At 36.7% G+C, this 24,399-nt stretch overlaps 1 protein-coding gene across 8 annotated transcripts in view; it reads right to left on the bottom strand.

The window, feature by feature from the left end:
* The window catches only part of POLQ (DNA polymerase theta), a 113,890-nt gene that overhangs the window by 67,806 nt on the left and 21,685 nt on the right, over window positions 1–24,399 (bottom strand). For all 8 annotated transcript variants that reach the window (XR_003432706.1, XR_003432723.1, XR_003432717.1 and 5 more), the window contains exons 10-12: window positions 20,230–20,369; window positions 18,340–18,544; window positions 17,872–18,014 (exon numbers count right to left, since the gene is read on the bottom strand). Coding sequence is in view for 5 of the 8 variants with exons in the window: in XM_027106000.1 (XP_026961801.1) it covers window positions 17,872–18,014; window positions 18,340–18,544; window positions 20,230–20,369 (488 nt within the window). In the remaining 3 variants the exon portion in view is untranslated. The remainder of the gene's footprint in view (window positions 1–17,871; window positions 18,015–18,339; window positions 18,545–20,229; window positions 20,370–24,399) is intronic.

Genomic DNA, 24,399 nt, shown 5'->3' on the forward strand with positions numbered 1-24,399 from the left:
ATGTAAATATAACAAATTTTATATGTATACATTTGCTCTCCTTTCTACTCTCAGCTTCTTTAAAGACATAAAATTGTATAAAATAACAATTATAACAATGTATTGTTGGGTTTGTAACACATGTAGATTAGATGTAACATGTATAACACTAATAGCACCAAAAAGAAAAAAAAAAAGGAATAGGAATACAGCTAAGCAAGAATGTTTCTATATCTCAATGGGATTAAATAAGTATAAATTTTAAGCTGTATATGCTAACCCCTTGAGTAATTACTGGGAAAATAACTTCAAAAAATATAGAGAAAAAGTAAAGAAATTTAAATGTTATACTAGAAAGTTTTGCTTAATTCAAAAGAAATCAGTAAAAGTACAAGAGAACAAAAGAAGACATGAGATATATAGAAAACAGACAAAATGTGGAAGATGTAAATCCAACTACATCAATAGTAACATGAAATGCAAATGGACTAAATAATCTATCAAAGACAGAGATCGACAGATTGGATAAGAAAAAAACCAGAATCCAACTATATGCTGTCTATAAGAGACACATTACAGATTCAAAAATACAACAGGTCAAAAGTAAAAGGAAGTGAAAATATGCAAGCCACAACTATAACAAAGCCAGAGTAACTAGACTAATATCAGATAAAATAGACTTCTAAAAAAAAGTTCACAGAAGAGGAATATTTTATAATGACAACAGGACCCATCCAACAAACAAACATAACAACTGTAAATACATACAGGGTTCTGAAACACATGAACAAAACTTGACAGAAATGAAGAAACAGACAATTCAAAAATAAGAGTTGAAGATTTAAATACCCTCACTTTCAACAGTGGAAAGAAGAACTAAGAAGATCAACAGGAAATAGAAGGTGAAAACGATACAGTAAATCAACTAGACCTAACAGACATCTGTAGAACTTCAACCAGCAACAGCAGAATGCACATTCTTCTTGAGGCCACATAGAACATTTTCCAGGACAGACCATCTACTAGGCAATAAAACAAGCCTCACTAAATGTAAAAGGATTGAAATCATGTGAAATATGTTTTCTGACAATGGAATGAAATTAAAAATAAATTTTAAAAAATTTTGGAAATTCACAATGTAGAAATTAAACAAGATGCTACTAAATAACAATGGGTCAGAGAAGAAATCACAATTGAAATTAAAAACTACCTTGAAACAGATGAAGATAAAAAATGAAAACATAAAATACCAAAATTTATGGGATACAGTGAAAGTAGTGCTTTGAAAGAAATTTATAGTTATAAATGCCTATACTAAAAAAGAATAAAGATCTAAAATCAATATCCTAATCTTCCACCTTAAGACACTGCAAATTGAAGGGCAAAGGAAAGCCAAAGCAAGAAGGAAAAAAAAAAAAACTATAAAGAGCAGAAATTAATGAAACAGAGAGTAAAAAATAATAGAGAAAATCAACCTACCCAAAATAGGTTCTGTTAAAAGGTAAACTGAAACACATTAAAATTTTCAAGAGTTTATTTGAGCACGCACCAATTAGAATTGGGCAGTGCCAAACCAAAGGCAGTTAGGAGTCCTCTAATGACAGGAGCTAGGGGCAAAGTTTTTAAAGAGAAGATGCTGAAGAAAATCAAAGCAATTACAGGACTGGTTATAGCTTCAGCAGTTGCCTTATTTGGGAGAACCTAGTTGGCTTTTTGTGATTGGTTGTTCTCAAGTTTCACTTTCTTGGATTCAAGTGCATTGACTAAGGCTTAAGTTCTTGTTTGCTTACATAAGCTGCTAAGACAGGCTTCCTTATTTAAGTATTGTTAACAGTTCTTTGAAACAATACTGAAACCTTTAGCTAGATTGATCAAGAAAAAGAGAGAATACTCAAATTACTAAAATCAGGAATGGAAGAGGGGACACTACTACTGCCTTAAAGAAATAAAAAGAATCATAAAAAAATACTATGAACAATTGAATACCAACAAACTAGATAACCTAGATGAAATGGACAAATTCCTGGAAACATACCAACTACCAAAATTGATTCAAGAAAAAATAGAAAATCTAAATAGACCTAAAACAAGAATAGAGACTGAATTAGTAATCAAAAAATGTACTCCAAAGAAATGTCTAAGCCCAAATGGCTTGACTGGTGAAATCTATTACCAAATGTTTAAATAATTAACAGCAATCCTTCACAATTTCTTCCAAAAAGAGAGAGGAACACTTCCTAATTCATTCACTACCTCAAAACCACACAAAATCATCATGAGAGTAAAGAACTACAGACCAACGTGTCTTAAGAATGTAGATGCAACAATCCTCAACAAAATACCAGCAAACCAAATCTAGCAACATGTAAATAGTACTATACAACATGATCAAGTGAGATTTACCCAGAAAATTCAAGATTAATATCATATCTGAAAATCAAATAATGTAATATCAATAGAATAATGGACAAAAATCCCATGATGACCTCAATAGATGCAGAAAAAGCACGTCACAAAATCTAACACCTTTTTGTGATTAAAAAAATTCAACAATCTAGGAATAGAAGGTAAATTCCTCAACCTGATAAAGGCTATGTGCAAAAAATCCACAGCTAACATCATACTTGATGGTGAAAGCCTGAACACTTTCCCTCTAAGATCAGGAACAAGACAAAGATGTCTGCTCTCACTATCTCTATTCGTATTTAACTAGAGATTCCAGACAGGTCAAGAAAAAGAAATAAAATTCATCTATAGTGGAAAGGAAGAAGCAAAACTACCTCTATTTGCAAATGATATGAACTTGTATATAGAAAATCCTAAGGAATCCACCAAAATACTATTAAAATTAATGAACAAGTTTAATAGGCTGCAGCATACAAGATCAAAATATTAAAAAATTGTTCATACATTTCAATAAACAATCTGAAAAGAAAATTAACAAAGGAATTCCATTTACAATAGCATTAAAAACAATAAAATGTTTAAGAATAAGTTTAACAAAAGACATATAAAACTTGTACTCTGAAAACTATAAAAACTGTTGAAAGAAATTAAAGACCTACACAAATGTGAAGACAGCCATGTACACTAACTGGAAGACTTAACATTGTTAATTGTCATCAAAATTAAAAATCTTTGTGCTTCAAAAGACATAATCAAAAACTTGAAAAGACATCCCACAGAATGCAAGAAAATATTTCCATATATCTCATAAGAGACTTGTATCCAGAATATATAAAGAACTCTTACAACTCAATAATAAAATGATAAATAACCCAATTTAAAAATGGGCAAAGGATCTGAGTAGATATTTTTCTAAGGAAGATAGATATTCATGTGGTCAAGAAACAGATGGAAAGGTGTTCAACGTCACTACCCATTAGGGAAATACAAATTCAAACTATAATGAGATAGCACTTCAAGCCCATAAGGATATACTTAAAAAGACAGATAAAAACAAGCATTGGAGAGATGTGGAGAAATGTGAACCCTTGTACATTGCTTATGGTAATGTAAAATTATGCAGCTGCTTTTTAGGACTTTGGAAGCTCCTCAAAATGTTAAAATTAGAGTTACCATATGATCCAGCAGTTCTACTTCTAGAAATATACCTAAGAGAATCCAAAACATATGTCCACGAAAACTTGAATATGAATGTTAACAGCAGCATTACTCATAATAGTCAAAAAGTAAAAACATATCAAATGTCCATCATTTTGATGAATGGATAAAGATGTAGTACATCTCTACAATGAAATATTATTCTGCAATATAAAGGACTTAAGAACTGATACATGATAAAACATGGATGAACCTTGAAAACATTATGCTAAGTGAAAGAAACCAGCCATAAAAGACCACATGTTATATAATTCCATTTATATGAATAAGAATAGAATAGAAAGTCTATAGAAAAACAGAAATCACACTGGTGGTTGCTCAGGGGTAGGGGAAGATGAGGAGGTTGAAGGAAAATGGGGAGTGACTGCTAATGGGTACAGGGTTTCTTTCTGAGGTGATGAAAATGTTCTGAAATTAGATGTTGATGACTGCACAACTCTGTGAACATACTAAAAATCATTGACTTGTACACTTTAAATTATATACTATGTGAATTGTATTGCAACACAGCTATTTAAAAAAAACTCAAATTCCCTATGAGAAAATTTTCAGAACACTCCTAAAAGCCCCAAAGTAGACTCAAAGAAATAGAAAAACATCTCTTTTCATAAATAAGACCAATCAAATTAAAAAGGATGTCAGTCAGTTCTCCTCCATGTTAATGTATAAATTTAACAATACCAATGAAAATACCAAGTTAATTCTAAGCGATATATGAAAAGGGAGGTAAGCAAGAATACCTATGAACACTAAAAAAGGAGAGCAATGAAACTAACCCTACTAGATAATACAACAAAAGCTTTTAATTAAAACAGAGGTAGTAGTGTACATATTGGTAAAATTGGTCTGTTGTCAGGTCAACAAATGAAATAGAAATATACCCAACAACAAATGGAAATTAGAAATGCATCTAAACACAAATGCAAATTAGTACATAAAAATTGGAGAAAAAAGTTAAATGAAAGCTGAAGAAAATTTTTCAGTCACTGTGTGTAAACAAATCTTTTTAATAAATAAAGATGTGACTACAGATAGCCATTATGAAAAAAGATAAAATTGAAGAACCATATATTAGAATAAACTCTAAATGGAATAGAGCGCAAAAGAGAGGGACTACAATCATATAATTACTTGAAGAAAATGTGAGAGAATTTATAATCTCAGAACAAGAAAAGCATTTCTCACTGATTCTAAAGTTCAAAATTCAACTACATTTTTTTTTAAATGCTATACAAAACACACAATAAACAAAGTCAAAAGCCAAGTGAAAAACTAGGAGAAAAATATTTATACCACAAAGAACTACTCTCCCTAATATATGTAAAAGAATTGTTAAAACTTAAGAAAAAGACCAAAAATACAATAGAAAAATGTGCAAAAGACATGGACAACTCATAGAAAATAAAAGAATACTACCTTAAACATATAGAAAAAAAGTTCAAATTTATTCATAATAAAAAGTGTAAATTAAAAGTACACTCAAAAATATAAAAGGTTGACAATATAATTTTATTTATGAGGTTGTGGGAAAATAACCACTCTCATATAGCACTGGTAAAACTGGAAAATGATATAAACGCTATAGAGGGCAATGCAAAACCAAAATCACCTATGTCTTTACACTTGACCCAGCAATCATACTTCTAGGATTCTTTTGCAAAGATACACCTCCATCAAAACTAAACTAAACAATAATATATGCCAAAGTTACTCACTGCAGCATCATTTGCCATACCAAAATACTGGGAACAACTCAAATATCCATCAGAGAACTGACTGAATAAACAATGGATTATCCACATACACAATGGGGTTATACAGATATAAAAAGAATAAAAATCCCATGAACTGACAAAGAGTGATTTCCAAGATATATTAGATATATTGTTAAAGGGGAAAAAGAGGTACAAAGTAATGTATATAGAATACTATCCTCTGAATAAGAAAGGTAAAGTGAGACTGTATCTAAGCACTTGCTAATATTTATTAGCACTTGCTAATATTTATACAATGAAAAAGACATACACCAGAAACTAATGAAAACAATTATCTATGAAGGTAAGAGGAAACGGCATGCAGAGCATTGACATATAGCTGCCAGACTTCACTGGGTATTCCTTTTTATATAGTTCTGACTTTTGAATCACATAAATGTTTTAAATATTCAAAAAACAAAATAGTACATGCAAACTTAAATGTTTTATTTAACAAAATAAATGTACATTAACTTGGCAATTTTTTGAGATAGGGTTAAGGTCTTTTGAGTGTGAGTCTATTGATTAGAATTTACCATGGCTTTCTTATGTAAACCATACCCACAATACATTGTCTCATAAATCCAGTTACTCTTTTGGTCAAGTGAAATTAGACATTAAAGAAAATTGCAAAATACTCTGTGAACAGTATCCTTCTAGTTGTTTTCCCATATAGATTATAATTTTTTTTCAGAGCTTTACAGAAGTCTCACTCACATGTTTTATCAGCAATTATTTTAGTAACTTGCATTAAATCTAATTTTCATAGAAGGAAACTGGCAGTCTGACTCTAGAGTCCATAATCATAACCAATGTAAAATAAATGAGACTTATTTATAAGGCCATGCCAGATAACTGGTAAGACCAGCTTTGAGATTCTCCTTAGACACATTCTCAGGCACAGAACTTTGAACACATTATCACCCATGTAGTACACATGTTCACTGGAAGGGGGGACGGAGGGAAGGCCCTGTCCAGAAATTTCTCCTCTGCTCGCCTCTATATAGTGTTTTTATTGAAATACATTTCTTGGTAAGCCTTCCTAATTCTTATAATTTCAAATTTACCCCCCACTCTCTTGCCTATCAAAACACATGCATTTGCTCTTTCCCCCTTCCCAACTTTATTGAGGCATAATTGACAAATGAAATTGCATATATTTAAGGTGTACAATATACTGATTTGACATATGTATTCACTGTGAAATGATTACCACAATCAAGTTAATTAGCACATCTATCACCTCACATAGTTACCACTGTGTGCATGTGTGTGGTGAGATTCTCTCCGTAAGCAAATTCCAAGTATACAATACAGTATTATTAGCTAAAATCACTATGCTGTACATTAAATTCCCAGAACTTATTCATCTTACACAGGCATACATTGGGGATATTCTGGGTTCAGTTCAAAACATTACAATAGAGGGAAGAGGGGGAAGATGGCGGAAGAGTAAGACGCGGAGATCACCTTCCTCCCAACAGATACATCAGAAATACAACTACACGTGGAACAACTCCTACAGAACACCCACTGAACGCTGGCAGAAGACCTCAGACCTCCCAAAAGGCAAGAAACTCCCCACGTACCTGGGTAGGCCAAAAGAAAAAAGAATAAACAGAGACAAAAGAATAGGAAAGGGACCTGCACCAGTGGGAGGGAGCTGTGAAGGAGGAAAGGTTTCCACACACTAGGAAGCCCCTTCAGGGGCAGAGACTGCGGGTGGTGGAGTGGGGAAGCTTCGGAGCCACGGAGGAGAGCACAGCAAAAGGGGTGCAGAGGGCAAAGCGGAGAGATTCCCGCACAGAGGATCGGTGCCGACTGGCACTCACTAGCCCGAGAGGCTTGTCTGCTCACCCGCCGGGGCAGGCGGGGCTGGGAGCTGAGGCTAGGGCTTGGCTAGGACTGGCGGCGTGAACACAGCCTGAAGGGGTTACTGCACCACGGCTAGCTGGGAGGGAGTCCGGGGAAAAGTCTGGACCTGCCAAAGAGGCAAGAGACTTTTTCTTCCCTCCTTGCTTCCTGGTGTGCGAGGAGAGGGGATTAAGAGCGCTGCTTAAAGGAGCTCCAGAGACGGGCGCGAGCCGTGGCTAGCAGCGCAGACCCCAGAGACGGGCATGAGAGACGCTAAGGCTGCGGCTGCCGCCACCAAGAAGCCTGTGTGCGAGCGCAGGTCACTATCCACACCTCCCTTCCGGGGAGCCTGTGCAGCCCGCCACTGACAGGGTCCCGGGATTCAGGGACAACTTCCCGGGAGAAAGCACGGCGCACCTCAGGCTGGTGCCACGTCCCGACGGCCTCTGCCACCTCAGGCTCGCCCCGCATCGTGTCCCTCCCTCCCCCCGGCCTGAGTGAGCCAAAGCCCCCAAATCAGCGGCTCCTTTAACCCTGTCCTGTCTGAGCGAAGAACAGACGCCCTCCGGCGACCTACACGCATAAGCGGGGCCAAATCCAAAGCTGAACCCCGGGAGCTGTGCGAACAAAGAGAAAGGGAAATCTCTCCCAGCAGCCTCAGGAGCAGTGGATTGAATCTCTACAATCAACCTGATGTACCCTGCATCTGTGGAATACCTGAATAGACAACGAATCATCCCAAATTCAGGAGGTGGACTTTGAGAGCAAGATTTATTATTTTTTCCCCTTTTCCTCTTTTTGTGAGTGTGTATGTGTATGCTTCTGTGTGAGATTTTGTCTGTATAGCTTTGCTTTCACCATTTTTCCTAGGGGTCTATCTGTCCATTTTTTCTTTTGTTTTTTTACTTAAAAAAATTTTTTTTCTTCATTAATTATTTTTTATTTTAATAATTTTATTTTATTTAATCTTATTTTATTTTATTTTATTTTATCCTCTTTCTTTCTTTCTACTTTTTCTCCCCTTTATCCTGAGCCGTGTGGATGAAAGGCTCTTGGTGCTGCAGCCAGGAGTCAGTGCTGTGCCCCTGAGGTGGGAGAGCGAACTTCAGGTCACTGGTCCACAAGACACCTCCCAGCTCCACGTAATATCAAATGGTGAAAATCTCCCAGAGATCTCCATCTCAACACCAACACCCAGCTTCACTCAACGACCACAAAGCTACAGTGCTGGACACCCTATGCCAAACAACTAGCAAAACAGGAACACAACCCCACCCATTAGCAGAGAGGCTGCCTAAAATCATAATAAGTCCACAGACACCCCAAAACACACCACCAGACGTGGACCTCCCCACCAGAAAGACAAGATCCAGCCTCATCCACCACAACACAGGCACTAGTCCCCTCCACCAGGAAGCCTACACAACCCACTAAAACAACTTTAGCCACTGGGGAAAGACACCAAAAACAACAGGAACTACGAACCTGCAGCCTGCAAAAAGGAGACCCCAAACACAGTAAGATAAGCAAAATGAGAAGACAGAAAAACACACAGCAGATGAAGGAGCAAGATAAAAACCCACCAGACCTAACAAATGAAGAGGAAATAGGCAGTCTACCTGAAAAAGAATTCAGAATAATGATAGTAAAGATGATCCAAAATCTTGGAAATAGAATAGAGAAAATGCAAGAAACATTTAACGAGGACCTAGAAGAACTAAAGATGAAACAAGCAACGATGAACAACACAATAAATGAAATTAAAACTACTCTAGAAGGGATCAATAGCAGAATAACTGAGGCAGAAGAACGGATAAGTGATCTGGAAGATAAAATAATGGAAATAACTACTGCAGAGCAGAATAAAGAAAAAAGAATGAAAAGAACTGAGGACAGTCTCAGAGACCTCTGGGACAACATTAAATGCACCAACATTGGAATTATAGGGGTTCCAGAAGAAGAAGAGAAAAAGAAAGGAACTGAGAAAACATTTGAAGAGATTATATAGAAAACTTCCCTAATATGGGAAAGGAAATAATTAATCAACTCCAGAAGCACAGAGAGTCCCATACAGGATAAATCAAAGGAGAAACACGCCAAAAAAACATATTAATCAGGCTATCAAAAATTAAATACAAAGAAAATATGTTAAAAGCAGCAAGGAAAAAACAACAAATAACACACAAGGGAATCACATAAGGTTAAGAGCTGATCTTTCAGCAGAAACTCTGCAAGCAAGAAGGGACTGGCAGGACATATTTAAAGTGATGAAGGAGACAAACCTACAATCAAGATTACTCTACCCAGCAAGGATCTCATTCAGATTTGATGGAGAAATTAAAACCTTTACAGACAAGCAAAAGCTGAGAGAGTTCAGCACCACCAAACCAGCTTTACAACAACTGCTAAAGGATCTTCTCTAGGCAAGAAACACAAGAGAAGGAAAAGACCTACAATAAAAAACCCAAAACAATTAAGAAAATGGGAATAGGAACATACATATTGATAATTACCTTAAATGTAAATGGATTAAATGCTCCCACCAAACACAGACTGGCTGAATGGATACAAAAACAAGACCCATATATATGCTGTCTACTAGAGACGCACTTCAGACCTAGGGACACATACAGACTGAAAGTGAGGGGATGGAAAAAGATATTCCATGCAAATGGAAACCAAAAGAAAGCTGGAGTAGCAATTCTCACAGCAGACAAAATAGACTTTAAAATAAAGACTATTACAAGAGACAAAGAAGGACACTACATAATGATCAAAGGATCGATCCAAGAAGAAGATATAACAATTGTAAATATTTATGCACCCAATATAGGAGCACCTCAATACATAAGGCAAATACTAACAGCCATAAAAGGAGAAATCAACAGTAACACATTCATAGTAGGGGATTTTAACACCCCACTTTCACCAATGGACAGATCATCCAAAATGAAAATAAATAAGGAAACACAAGCTTTAAATGATACATTAAACAAGATGGACTTCATTGATATTTATAGGACATTCCATCCAAAAGCAACAGAATACACATTTTTCTCAAGTGCTCATGGAACATTCTCCAGGATAGATCATATCTTGGGCCACAAATCAAGCCTTGGTAAATTTAAGAAAATTGAAATTGTATCAAGTATCTTTTCCGACCACAACGCTATGAGATTAGATATCAATTACAGAAAAAGATCTGTAAAAAATACAAACACGTGGAGGCTAAACAATACACTACTTAATAACGAAGTGATCACTGAAGAAATCAAAGAGGAAATCAAAAAATACCTAGAGACAAATGACAGTGGAGACACGACAACCCAAACCCTATGGGATGCAGCAAAAGCAGTTCTAAGAGGGAAGTTTATAGCAATACAATCCTACCTTAAGAAACAGGAAACATCTCGAATAAACAATCTAACCTTGCACCTAAAGCAATTAGAGAAAGAAGAACAAAAAAACCCCAAAGTTAGCAGAAGGAAAGAAATCATAAAGATCAGATCAGAAATAAATGAAAAAGAAATGAAGGAAACAATAGCAAAGATCAACAAAACTAAAAGCTGGTTCTTTGAGAAGATAAACAAAATTGATAAACCATTAGCCAGACTCATCAAAAGCGAGAAGACTCAAATCAATAGATTTAAAAATGAAAAAGGAGAAGTAACAACTGACATTGCAGAAATACAAAATCATGAGAGATTACTACAAGCAACTATATGCCAATAAAATGGACAACCTGGAAGAAATGGACAAATTCTTAGAAATGGACAACCTGCCAAGACTGAATCAGGAAGAAACAGAAAATATGAACAGACCAATCACAAGCACTGAAATTGAAACTGTGATTAAAAATCTTCCAACAAACAAAAGCCCAGGACCAGATGGCTTCACAGGTGAATTCCATCAAACATTTAGAGAAGAGCTAACACCTATCCTTCTCAAACTCTTCCAAAATATAGCAGAGGGAGGAACACTCCTAAACTCATTCTCCAAGGCCACCATCACCCTGATACCAAAACCAGACAAGGATGTCACAAAGGAAGAAAACTACAGGCCAATATCACTGATGAACATAGATGCAAAAATCCTCAACAAAATACTAGCAAACAGAATCCAACAGCATATTAAAAGGATCATACACCATGATCAAGTGGGGTTTATTCCAGGAATGCAAGGATTCTTCAATATACGCAAATAAATCAATGTGATACACCATATTAACAAATTGAAGGAGAAAAACCATGTGGTCATCTCAATAGATGCAGAAAAAACTTTTGACAAAATTCAACACCCATTTATCATAAAAACCCTCCAGAAAGTAGGCAGAGAGGGAAATTTCCTCAACATAATAAAGGCCATATATGACAAACCCACAGCCAACATCATCCTCAATGGTGAAAAACTGAAAGCATTTCCACTAAGATCAGGAAAAAGACAAGGTTGCCCACTCTCACCACTCTTATTCAACATAGTTTTGGAAGTTTTAGCCACAGCAATCAGAGAAGAAAAGGAAATAAAAGGAATCCAAATCGGAAAAGAAGAAGTAAAGCTGTCACTGTTTGCAGATGACATGATACTATATATAGAGAGAGAATCCTAAAGATGCTACCAGAGAACTACTAGAGCTAATCAATGAATTTGGTAAAGTAGCAGGATACAAATTTAATGCACAGAAATCTCTTGCATTCCTATACACTAATGATGAAAAATCTGAAAGTGAAATCAAGAAAACACTCCCATTTACCACTGCAACAAAAAGAATAAAATATCTAGGAATAAACCTACCTAAGGAGACAAAAGACCTGTATGCAGAAAATTATAAGACACTGATGAAAGAAATTAAAGATGATAGAAATAGATGCAGAGATATACCATGTTCTTGGATGGGAAGAATCAACATTGTGAAAATGACTCTACTACCCAAAGCAATCTACAGATTCAATGCAATCCCTATCAAACTACCACTGGCATTTTTCACAGAACTAGAACAAAAAATTTCACAATTTGTATGGAAACACAAAAGACCCCGAATAGCCTGAGCAATATTGAGAAAGAACAACGGAGCTGGAGGAATCACACTCTCTGACTTCAGACTATACTACAAAGCTACAGTAATCAAGACAGTATGGTACTGGCACAGAAACAGAAATATTGATCAATGGAACCTGACAGAAAGCCCAGAGATACCCACGCACATATGGTCACCTTATCTTTGATAAAGGAGGCAGGAATGTACAGTGGAGAAAGGACAGCCTCTTCAATAAGTGGTGCTGGGAAAACTGGACAGCTACATGTAAATGTATGAGATTAGAACATTCCCTAATACCATACACAAAAATAAGCTCAAAATAGATTAAAGATCTAAATGTAAGGCCAGAAACTATCAAACTCTTAGAGGAAAACACAGGCAGAACACTCTATGACATAAATCACAGCAAGATCCTTTTTGACCCACCTCCTAGAGAAATGGAAATAAAAACAAAAATAAACAAATGGGACCTAATGAAACTTCAAAGCTTTTGCACAGCAAAGGAAACCATAAACAAGACCAAAGGACAACCCTAAGAATGGGAGAAAATATTTGCAAATGAAGCAACTGACAAAGGATTAATCTCCAAAATTTACAAGCAGCTCATGCAGCTCAATAACCAAAAACCAAACAGCCCAATCCAAAAATGAGCAGAAGACCTAAATAGACATTTCTCCAAAGAAGATACACAGACTGACAACAAACACATGAAACAATGCTCAACATCATTAATCATTAGAGAAATGCAAACCAAAACTACAATGAGATATCATCTCACACCAGTCAGAATGGCCATCATCAAAAAATCTAGAAACAATAAATGCTGGAGAGGGTGTGAAGAAAAGGGAACACTCTTGCACTGCTGGTGGGAATGTGAATTGGTACAGCCACTATGGAGAACAGTATGGAGGTTCCTTAAAAAACTACAAATAGAGCTACCATATGACCCAGCAATCCCACTACTGGGTATATACCCTGAGAAAACCATAATTCAAAAAGAGTCATGTACCAAAATATTCATTGCAGCTCTACTTACAATAGCCAGGGCATGGAAGCAACCTAAGTGTCCATCAACAGATGAATGGATAAAGAAGATGTGGCACATATATACAATGGAATATTACTCAGCCATAAAAAGAAACGAAATTGAGTTATTTGTAGTGAGGTGGATGGACCAAGAGTCTGTCATACAGAGTGAAGTAAGTCAGAAAGAGAAAGACAAATACCATATGCTAACACATATATATGAAATCTAAAAAAAAAAATGTCATGAAGAACCTAGGGGTAAGACAGGAATAAAGACACAGACCTACTAGAGAATGGACTTGAGGATATGGGGTGGGGGAAGGGTAAGCTGTGACAAAGTGAGAGAGTGGCATGGACATATATACACTACCAAATGTAAAATAGCCAGTGGGAAGCAGCCACATAGCACAGGGAGATCAACTCAGTGCTTTGTGACTACCTAGAGGGGTGGGATAGGAGGGTGGAAGGGAGGGAGACACAAGACGGAAGAGATATGGGAACATATGTATATGTATAACTGATTCACTTTGTTATAAAGCAGAAACTAACACAGCATTGTAAAGCAATTATACTTCAATAAAGATGTAAAAAAACAAAACAAAACAACAAAAAAAAACATTACAATAAAGCAATTATCATAATAAAGTGAGCCACACAAGTTTTTTGGTTTCCCAGTGCATATAAAAGTTATGTTTTGGTTTAACAGTGCATATAAAAGTAGTCTCTTAAGTATGCAATAGTATTATGTCTAAAAAAACCATGCACACATCTTAATCTAAAAATAATGCTGTAAGGGAATTCCCTGGCGGTCCAGTGGTTGGGACTCCATGCTCTCACTGCTGAGGGCCGGGGTTCGCTCCCTGGTGGGGGAACTAAGATCCCACAAGCCGCAAGGTAAGATCCCTCAAGCCGCAAGGCACAGCCAAAAATAAATAAATAAAAATAAAATTTTTAGTTATAAAAAATAAAAACAATGATGTTCGAAAAATGGCACCAAAAGACTTGTTTAATGTGGGGTTACTACAAAACTTCAATTTCTAAAACACAGATGCATTATCTACAAAGCGCAATGAAGCAGAGCAAAGTGCAATAAAACGAGGAGGTATGCCTTTAACTGAAAGTTTGTACCCTTTGACCAACACCTCCCCATGTCCCCCATACCCCAGCCCCTGGCAACCACCATTCCCCTTTGTTTCTGAGTTCAACTTTTCCGATTCTCCATTAGCGAGACCATACAAAATTTTTCTTTCTCTGTCTGGTTTATTACACTTAGTACAACACCCTCCACGTTAATCCATGTTGTCACAAATAGCAAGGTTTCCTTGTTTTTTATGGCTGAATGATATTCCATTGTATACATAGTTATAAAATCCTATTTTAAGCTAATAACAACTTAACTTCGATGCTATACAAAAACTCTATGCTTTTACTTCTCCATCCCCTCATATTTTATGCCTTTAATATTACAATTTACATTTTATCTTATGTATCTATTAACAAATTATTGTAATTATAGTTATTTTCAATGTTTGTCTTTAACTTTTATATAAAAGTGATTTGCATACCACCATTACATTCAGAATTCTGAATCTGATTATAAATTTACCTTTACCAGTGAATTTTATACATTCATATGTTTTTACACTGTTAATTAGCATCCTTTCATTTCAGCTTGAAGAACTCCTTTTAACATTTATTATAATGCACGTTCAGTGGTGATGAATTTCCTCACCTTTTGTTTGTTTGGGAAAGTCTTTATCTTACCTTCATTTCTGAAGGACAGAACTACTTGGTATAGCATTCTTAGTTGGCAGTTTTCTTCTTTAAATATTTTCAATATATCATACCATTCTCTCTGGAAAGTTTTTGCTAAGAAATCCACTAATGGCCTTTTGAGGTTTCCTTGTACATGACAAGAGTCTTTTCTCTTGTTGCTTTCAAAATTCTGATTCTTGGATTTTTGACAGTTTGTTGTATCTAGATGAAGTCATTTTGGGGTTGTACCTGTTTGGGGTCCTTTTAGCTTCATGTCCATATCTCTCGCCATATTTGGCATGTTTTTAGCCATTATTTCTTTAAATAGACTTTCTGCCATTTTCTCTCTCTCTTCTCCATCTTGGACTTCAATAATGTATATGACGGCATCCCGTAAGTCTTGCAGGGTTTTTTCACTCTTCATTCTTTCCATCCCCCCAACCCCCACCCCCCCCTCCTCTGGATGCATAATTTCAAATGACCTATCTTTGAGTTCACTGATTCCTTCTTCTGCTTGATCAAGTCTGCTTTTGAAGCTCTCTATTGAATTTTACAGATCACTCATTGTATTCTTCAGCTCTGGGATTTCTGGGTTTTAGGGGGCTTGGGGGGCTTTTTAAAAACGGTTTCTGTTTCTTTGTTGAACTTCTCATTATGTTCATGTATTGTTTTCTTTATTTTGTTCTGTTGCCTATCTGTGTTTTCTTGTAGTAACTGAACTTCATTAAAAGGATTAGTCTGAATTCTTGGTCAGTCAGTTCATAGATCTCTATTTCTTTAAGTTTGGTTATTGGAGCTTTATTAGTTTCTTTGGTGGTGTCATGTTTCCCTGATTCTTCATTATTCTTGCATTCTGGTGTTGGTGTCTGTGCATTTGAGGAAGCAGTCTCCTCTTCCAATCCTCACATTTGCTCTGGCAGAGAAAGACCTTCACTAGTCAGGCTAGCTTGGGGCTCTAGAAAGGGCCAGCTGCTAGAGTCCATAGGAGGGCAGGCAGGGCCTCTGGTTGGGTGGGGCCACTGGCTCAGCTCTGCATTCAGGCAGGACCACTGCCTGAGCTGCCTGGTCAGGTGGAACTGCTAGCTGGGGTCCATGGATAGGCATGACCACTGGCTGAGCTCTGAGGTTGGGTAGGGCTGCTGCTTGGGTTCTCTGGTCAGGCAGGAACAAACTGTACTCCCTGGCTGGTTGGTGCTATTAGCTGGATTCCATGTTCAGGTGTAGACAGAGACTGTGCTCCACAGTTGGGTGTGCCCACAGGATGAACTCTGTGTTCATGCAGGACTCCAGGCTATGTTCCACAGTCAGGGTCCCTGGTCAGGCAAGACTGCAAGCAAGCTCTGCAGTCTGGTGGGGCTGCTGGCTTGGCTCTCTTTTTTTTTTTTTTTTTAATTAAAAGGTTTTTATTATGACCTTTATTAAGAGCTCATAAATCACATTCTTAATCTGGCTCTGTTACTACTTTTTCCCTCCACAAATTCTCCCAAAATTATAAAAAATAAAAATGTATAAATATACATTGAGGATTATGCACAGGCCACTAGCCAGGGATGCCAGCTGGGCAGAACTGCTCACCCTGCTTCCTGGCCAGATGGGGACATCATTCTGATGCCACAGTGAGTGGAATCGCTTACTGGCCTCTCTGATTGGGTGAGGTGGCCAGGAGAGATGCAGAGCCACTGCCATGATCCACACACTGGTCACTGTGAGCCCCGCCCACTTTTTTGTTACTAGCTGACCCTTGGTGGTCTAGCCTCGTCAATTCTCCCAGGGTTCTCCATGAGGCGAGACAGAAGTGACCTTCCCAGGGAATACTCCATAATGCTGAGGAAACTGGATGACTACCTTGACTCTCTTCACCCCACTGGAGAAACTGGATGCCTCAGTGTGGCACTGTGCTTGCTTGAAGGAGGGGCAACAGAGTCAAAGTGAAACCACTGTTCTTAGTGTTCTAATGTGGCCTCTCTCAGTTTTTGTGCTCTAAGAGAGTGTTTTAACCTCACCACCAGGTTCTGGGATTTTCAGAAAGGCATTCTTGACTGTGAATAGTTGCTAATCTGTATTTTTGATGAGGACTAGAGCCAGGGATCTCCTATACCACCATCTTGCTTACACCAGTCCCTACATCTGCTCTTAATTGCAAAGTTAAGTATTTATTTCCAGTCAGGTTCTTCCCAGAGAATATGATCTCAAACTTTATTTTACTCAATTCTTATCAAAAATATTTGTTATAAGAAATAACATTTATAAAAGATTACCTAATGTAGACAAACTTTTAAAATTCCTAATTGCATTTACTATAAATATTTTATCAAGAATCTAAGTCCCATAGTATCTTTATAAGACATTTCTCTTAGGCAATAAAATGCAATGCTTCTCCTAAATTTTTTTGTTTTTTATCTTATGAATATTGAGACTAACAAAGCTTCCCTCTTTGCTACAGCTGCTAGACAGCCCAGAACCAATGTTGGGCACAACAACTGTACATGACTTAATGGTGTTCTTGTTTATGTACCAACATTTGCTTGAGTTTTACATTATGATCTTATCTTTAATTTCCAGATATCTCATTGTCCTTTGCTGTGTTCCTACGTCACCTCAAATACTTTTTGAAAGAAAGTTGGAGAAAAAAGACAAGTAGGCAAGTAGATTGAAAAGGTCACTAGAACATTTAGCTTATTACTTTACAACAATTCTTCTTACTTCTTCTCTACTCCCACCAGTACTACCCTAGTCAAGGGAAGCAGGCAAGATATTCCCTTAGGGTATCTTTGATGCTCAGGATTCTTATAGGTATTTTCTCCCCATTTTCACAAATATAATAATGAAGAAAGCAGAACTTACCAGATAAACAATATGCAGATCATTTTCTAAAACAAAGCCCTTCATTGCTCTTTGGAGGTCAGCAAAAATATCTAAAGTATCAACTGGAGAAAGTGAAGAAGAAAGAGTTGCCGAACCAAGATGTGTTGGATGATACACACTTCCTGATTTGGGATTGGGGGTGGAGAAATAAAGGACCAAATGTTAAAAATAAAATAAAACAAATGCTATCTTTTGGCATTCTATAATTAACATTTTAAGGCTCTGATAAATTTTACAAACAGAATCCAATGCATGGATATTTATTAGCAGGCTCTATGCTAATTGTCTGATGTTGCTGAACACAGCACTGATTTACTAAAAATGAGTTGAAAAGTCAGTTTCCTTTTATACTGCTGAAAAAGTCAATTTCCTTTTACTAAGCAGTCTTAGATACTCTAAATCACTAAAGGTGAAAAAGTGAGTAAGCTGCAATTAAGAATAATTTACCTTCTGTTCCATCACTAGCTTCAGTAATCTGGATGAATTCATTTTCTAGTAGCCACATTACACAGGCCTCAATTGCTCCAAGTTGAACAGAATCTTTATTTTTCTGAATTCCCTGCTTCCCTTCTTTCATACTTGCAGCCAAAAATGTGCAAGAAGCGTAAGTTTGTATGTCCTGTGATGTACTTGCCACGCCACCAACTATTATCTGAGACAAGAGGTTTGAAATATTCTGTAACTTTTTAATAAGACACATAGGTCCTCAAAATATAAAAGAAATAACTTTGTTCCCTTAAAATATTATCAGCATCTTAATGTAGAGACTCTTTATTAACTCTTCCACCATCATTCATTACTAAGGTAGATAACACCTACTGACAACATGAAAAGTTTTCCTTAAAAGTAGATATAGCATGTTCTCATAAATGAAAATAAATGAATCATTATCTATCTGAAATGTGGGAATTAACAACATAATTAAATAATATACATCTATAAGTATATAACATATATAATATAAAGGGGGTGTTGATGGTTCATGGCCATGAACCAAATCAATTCTTCTCATCCTTCCTTTTTTAAATATGTGGGCATATATGAATGCAAGCATTGAATACTCCCCACCTAGAAGAGGGGTGAGAATCAGTGTAGAAAAAGATGAAAGTAGCATCTTATAGATATCATTTTCCTCAAACTATTCTATTACATATACTAATCTGCCCCTTGTCTTCTGTCATTTAAAGTATACTGGAAACATAACAAATCAGTCTAAACAGAGCTATTTCATTCTTTTTAATGACAGCAAAGCATAGTTTTACCAAGATTTGTTTAGTTTTAATAGTATTTTAGTTGTTTCCAGTTTCTTCTTATTACCAATAGAGCTATAATAAACATTCTTGTATCTTTAATTTGATGAAATTTCACAAATACATCCCTAGGTAAAATTCCTAGATGTGAATCTGCTGGATAAATGTCTTTGTGCATTTTTTAAAAAATTCTTAGTAGGTATGGCCACGTTTCTCTCCAAAAGAGTTTCAGCACTGTATGAGTGCCTACTTTCTACAGTCTTACCTACCCTGTGCTATCAATTACTTTCTTTTTTTTTTTCAAACAGAGCTAAAGGGGAAAAAACGAGAATGAGTACAATACCAGTCCTCCAGCACCAGCAATGAAACCAACAGCAAGGCATGCTGGTATAGGAATAGAAACTTTTTTGGATGAATACATGAAACAGTTAAAAGGGGTTACCTTTGAGGACTCTGAGCAAAAGGCTTTATTTTTCACTTTAGATACTTCCGTCTGTAAAAGTTTGCAACTTCTAATTGTGTATTTGTAATTTAATTTTATTTTAATGTCAACAGGTATTATCTGGATGGAGGAACTATGGTCCATTTTTGTCATCATTTTTTTTTTTTTTTTTTTTCCAGTACGCGGGCCTCTCACTGTTGTGGCCTCTCCCGTTGCGGAGCACAGGCTCCGAACGCGCAGGCTCAGCGGCCACGGCTCAGGGGCCCAGCCGCTCCGCGGCATGTGGGATCTTCCCGGACCGGGGCACGAACCCGTGTCCCCTGCATCGGCAGGCGGACTCTCAACCACTGCGCCACCAGGGAAGCCCTGTCATCATTTTTTTAAATTCAGAAAATAATAAAGAACATCTAAAAAATAACCATCTGGCATTTGTGATTTAATACACTGTTTTGAAGTAGATTCGTATGGCACTAGCTGTATTAAACTCCAGGAAATAACTATATAAAGTAGAAGAGGTTCAGACTTGGGAAGGCTATAAATAATCTCATAAAGAAACACAAAACTAAGATTTTTCACATACTAAAGTTCTATCATTGTACTACAGGAACAAAAAAGCAAATGGTGATTTAGTGAACTCTCTCTTACCTCCAGAATAGCTCTTATCATGCTCGAAGTTACTTCTCCTTCTTGTCTTTGCAAACAGCTGCGAACAGGTTTTAGAGATCCCTGAAGTAGAGCGATACCTTTTGATTTCTCAGAGTTTTTACAAATTAAGATACTCTCACCTATAATCAAAAAAAACTATACAGTTGCAGAATCCCAACACGTTTACATAAAATACCTGCTAAAGAGAATTTAAACTGGCTTGTTTAAAAGGAGACAAGAGATAGTGGTTGTTATAGTCATATAATTATCACTAATGTTTTTATTTTCTGAATTTTGGATTGAAGGGGATCAGAATATGCTACACCAAAATATGCCACTTTAGCATAAGGATTATTTTGACCTGAAGCCAATTGGGAAGCAGCAAACATAGAAAGAGCTCTTTGCTTTCTCCTTATTTGCTTAGAAGCAGGACATAAATTTCTCTGTGAAGGTGTACCCCTTCCTGTCTCTCACAGCAGGAGGACAATTCTTATCACTGGAGACAAAAAGTCAGTATTGAGATGGGTGTGCACAAACCTCACTAAAGAAACCTTAACTTGCATTAAACTCCAGCATATATCTACCTTCCCACAATGTACCACCCCCTAGAAGCCCAAACCCCTTTTCCTTTGTCTTGTCACTTCTCTACAATTCATCAACCTTTGTTAAAAGGGTATATAAGCCCCCAGCATCTAACTGCTTCTTTAGATTTTTATTTTTCTATTAGGGACTCTGTGTATGTAAAAAATTAAATATTAACATCAAGTCAAATATGTATGGCTTTTTTCCTGTTAATCTGTAATTTGTCAGTTTCATTTGCAGGCACTAGGCATAGAACCTAAGAGGGTAGAGGAAAAGTTTTTTCCTTCCCTACAGGATTAACTATTGTTATTGAATAATTAAGTATATAATAGTAATAGATATTTTGAAAACTATAAAGGAAAATGCAGATGCAAATTATTACTGGTTATGAAACTGCATACCAGTCCCTGTGTCCCTGTCCTTTGAAGTAAAAAGCTCCCAGGCCTCCCCTCAGTCTCAAAAGGCTGGCTCAAGAGTTAATGATTAGGAAATGTGAAGGTGTAGAAACAAAGAATAGCTGTTGGGCCAGGAAACTGGTAACAATTTAGACTATAAACCAGCCACAAAGCAGAGTCACCGAACTCTCAGTTCCCTGAAAGATATAGATAAAAGGTCTAACACACGTTCCTAAGTTGTTCTATAGGAAGCAGACCCCCAGATGAAAACTGCTGACTGCAAGCATGTAGACCCCAGACCAGCTGAACCCAGAAAACTGGTGATGCTTGAAACTTCACCTTGATGCCAACCAATCCGAGAATTGTGCAAAAGCTGCTCATGCACCTGGAAGCACCCTCCCTCACACTGACTTTAAAAGCTCTTTGCCTGCACCAAGATGTTAAGATCGTTTTTAAGGACGCTAGTCCACCATCTTCTCCTTCTCAGTTAGCTGGCTTTTTCGAATAAAGTCACTTTCCTTGACTGAACACCTTGTCACCTGACTTACTGGCCTATCGTGTAATGAGTAGCCAAACCTGAGTTCAGTATCAGTTATACATGATGATAATATAAAATCAAAAATATTAACAGATACCTAGAAATCACATTATAACACTCACTAATTTAAATGCTTTAGGCTATTGAAACAATCAAGTGAACAAAAATATGTGAAAGCACTTATTAATTAAATACATATACAGGACTTCCCTGGTGGCACAATGGATAAGAATCTGCCTGCCAATGCAGGGGACACAGGTTCCATCCCTGGTCTGGGAAGATCCCACATGCCATGGAGCAACTAAGCCCGTACTCCACAACTACTGAACCTTTGCTCTAGAGCCCGCGTGCCACAACTACTGAGCTAACGTGCTGCAACTACTGAAGCCCTCATGCCTAGAGCCCATGCTCTACAACAAGAGAAGCCACCGCAACGAGAAGCCTGCGCACTGCAACGAAGAGTAGCCCCCACTCACCGCAACTAGAGAAAGTCCGCATGCAGCAACAAAGACCCAACGCAGCCACCAAAAAAAAAAAAAAAAATTAAACCTTAAAAAAAGTCACTAAGAAAAGAAATATACTATTTATACAAACATAAACACTTATTACAACAATTAAAACTAGAGAAAACTATTTTTTTTTCAAAAATGAATCCAATAGTAAGGGAAAGGAGGCAGTAAATAAGATATTCAACAGGCAAAATGAAGGCCATTTGCATTAGAGAAAAACAGAAATAACAGTAGGATTGTGGTGGACTATACTAACCACCCAGGCAGAGAGAAAATACAGATGATGCTTTCTTAACACTGCCAAATTGAGAATCAAGATAGGAAAAATATAAGGAACTATAAACTTGATAACCATTGGTTATTTACCCCAAATATAATTACAAAAACATAGGTGCCATCAGAACAAACAAACAAAAGCCAGGTGAATAAAATATACCACCTGGCTCCTGTGATAACTATAAAACAACCCAGCTTAAAACAAAAAAACTACCTAGAAAATGGATCAACTAGCATTAGCAACAAGGTAAAAAGCCACTTTGAGCAGTGTAAAGCTCTTCCAGGCTTTGATTCTTCAACAAAATAGACAACCCTTTTTCAGGATGAGCAAGATTTATGAAAATGCCCAAAATAATGCCAGTATATATGTCCAGATCCCATTCCCACCTGCCTAGTGAGGCTGTATCCATATTATAATTGAGAAGTCAATTAGAGTCAAATCATTCATAGATTTGATATAGATAGATCTGCAAACTTTTTAACTGCAAGTCACTGTTTTGGCACAAAGCACCATCATCCTACACTGGAAGGTTCCAAAAAATCCAAAGAGAGATTAAAGAGTCATCTAAATAAAACTCCATGAACTATCCAGGAAATATTAATATCATTTATAAAATGCAAAGAAGTTACAAAAATGCTACAAAAAGAATGACCAAGTATTTAAATCTTCATAGTTGATATGAAACCCTTTATTTACACATTCTCCACTTAAATTCTGAGCAAGCCATATACCACCTAAAATGGAACATTATGCAAAGTCAAAATCTCAGAAGTTTCCAAGACCTCAGAAACAAAGTTGTTGTGGTATATTTTAGTATTGTTTGAATGTTATCTGATTTAAGGCTTGATATGAGTCCAGGGTGCCAACCTTCCTATTATTCTTCCCCATGAGAAAGATAAGCACAAGCTAAGAACATAGCAAAGCAAATAAAACCTCCTTATCTTTACATCACCTTGAAGACCCTCTGGCCTTGAAAGAAGAGTATCTATGTAAAATGAACTTACACTCCACTCTCCAGAGTTGTGAGTCTACTGAGAAATGAAAATTGGAGGAAGGACAGAAGGAGTCAGTTAGGAATGAGAAGGGAGCATCTTAGCTCTTCCTCCCGCCCTTTTAAAACACATAAATGTAATCTGCATATTTCGTAGATAAAGTAAGAGACAGAAGTAGGATAAACTTCTTTGATGCCTTTAGTAAGAGAAATCCAATGAGTTGGAAGGTTTGTTTAATCAACAAACTTCTTAGGGCTTAAAAGTGAGGCAGACCAGTGGCCCTTCAGGGACTACATACAGACGAATCATTTGCTACTAGGGCTGAGACTAATACTTGCCCCTAATAGCCATTCTCTCATTCTTTCTTTAATAAAACCCCTAAATGTTAGATGAACACAGGGTCACTCAGCTAGATTATATTCACCAGCTTCCCTGCAGTCAGGGAATGTAAACATATGACTTAGTTCTGGCCAATTGTGTGTAAGGAGAAATACTAAATGCAACTTCTGGGAAGTGTCCTTAAAGGGTAGGATGGGCCCTTTACTTCCTCATCTCTCCTTCCTGATGACTGAAATGCAGATGTGATAACAGAGACTGGAATAGCCATCTTATATCACAAGATAGAAACTATACTGCTGAACACGGAAAAACAAACAAAGAAAGAAAGTGTGACAGAGAATGTTCCTCTCAAAGTTCTTTAATGTTAGAAGACTCAACAATTTAGTCATACCCAGAATAATGTAGCAGGCAAGAAATAATATTTGCTGCTATCTTCATATTTAATTCAAACAAGCCTCTTCCCTATTGCTTAAGACAAAAGTTTTGTTTGCATTGCTGGTAATATTGTCATTACTTGTTGATACAAAATAAGAAACTG

The sequence above is a fragment of the Aethalodelphis obliquidens genome, unplaced genomic scaffold, assembly GCF_003676395.1.
Source record: "Aethalodelphis obliquidens isolate GAN/ISIS:26980383/991018 unplaced genomic scaffold, ASM367639v1 scaffold1, whole genome shotgun sequence".
Classification (NCBI taxonomy): domain Eukaryota; kingdom Metazoa; phylum Chordata; class Mammalia; order Artiodactyla; family Delphinidae; genus Aethalodelphis; species Aethalodelphis obliquidens.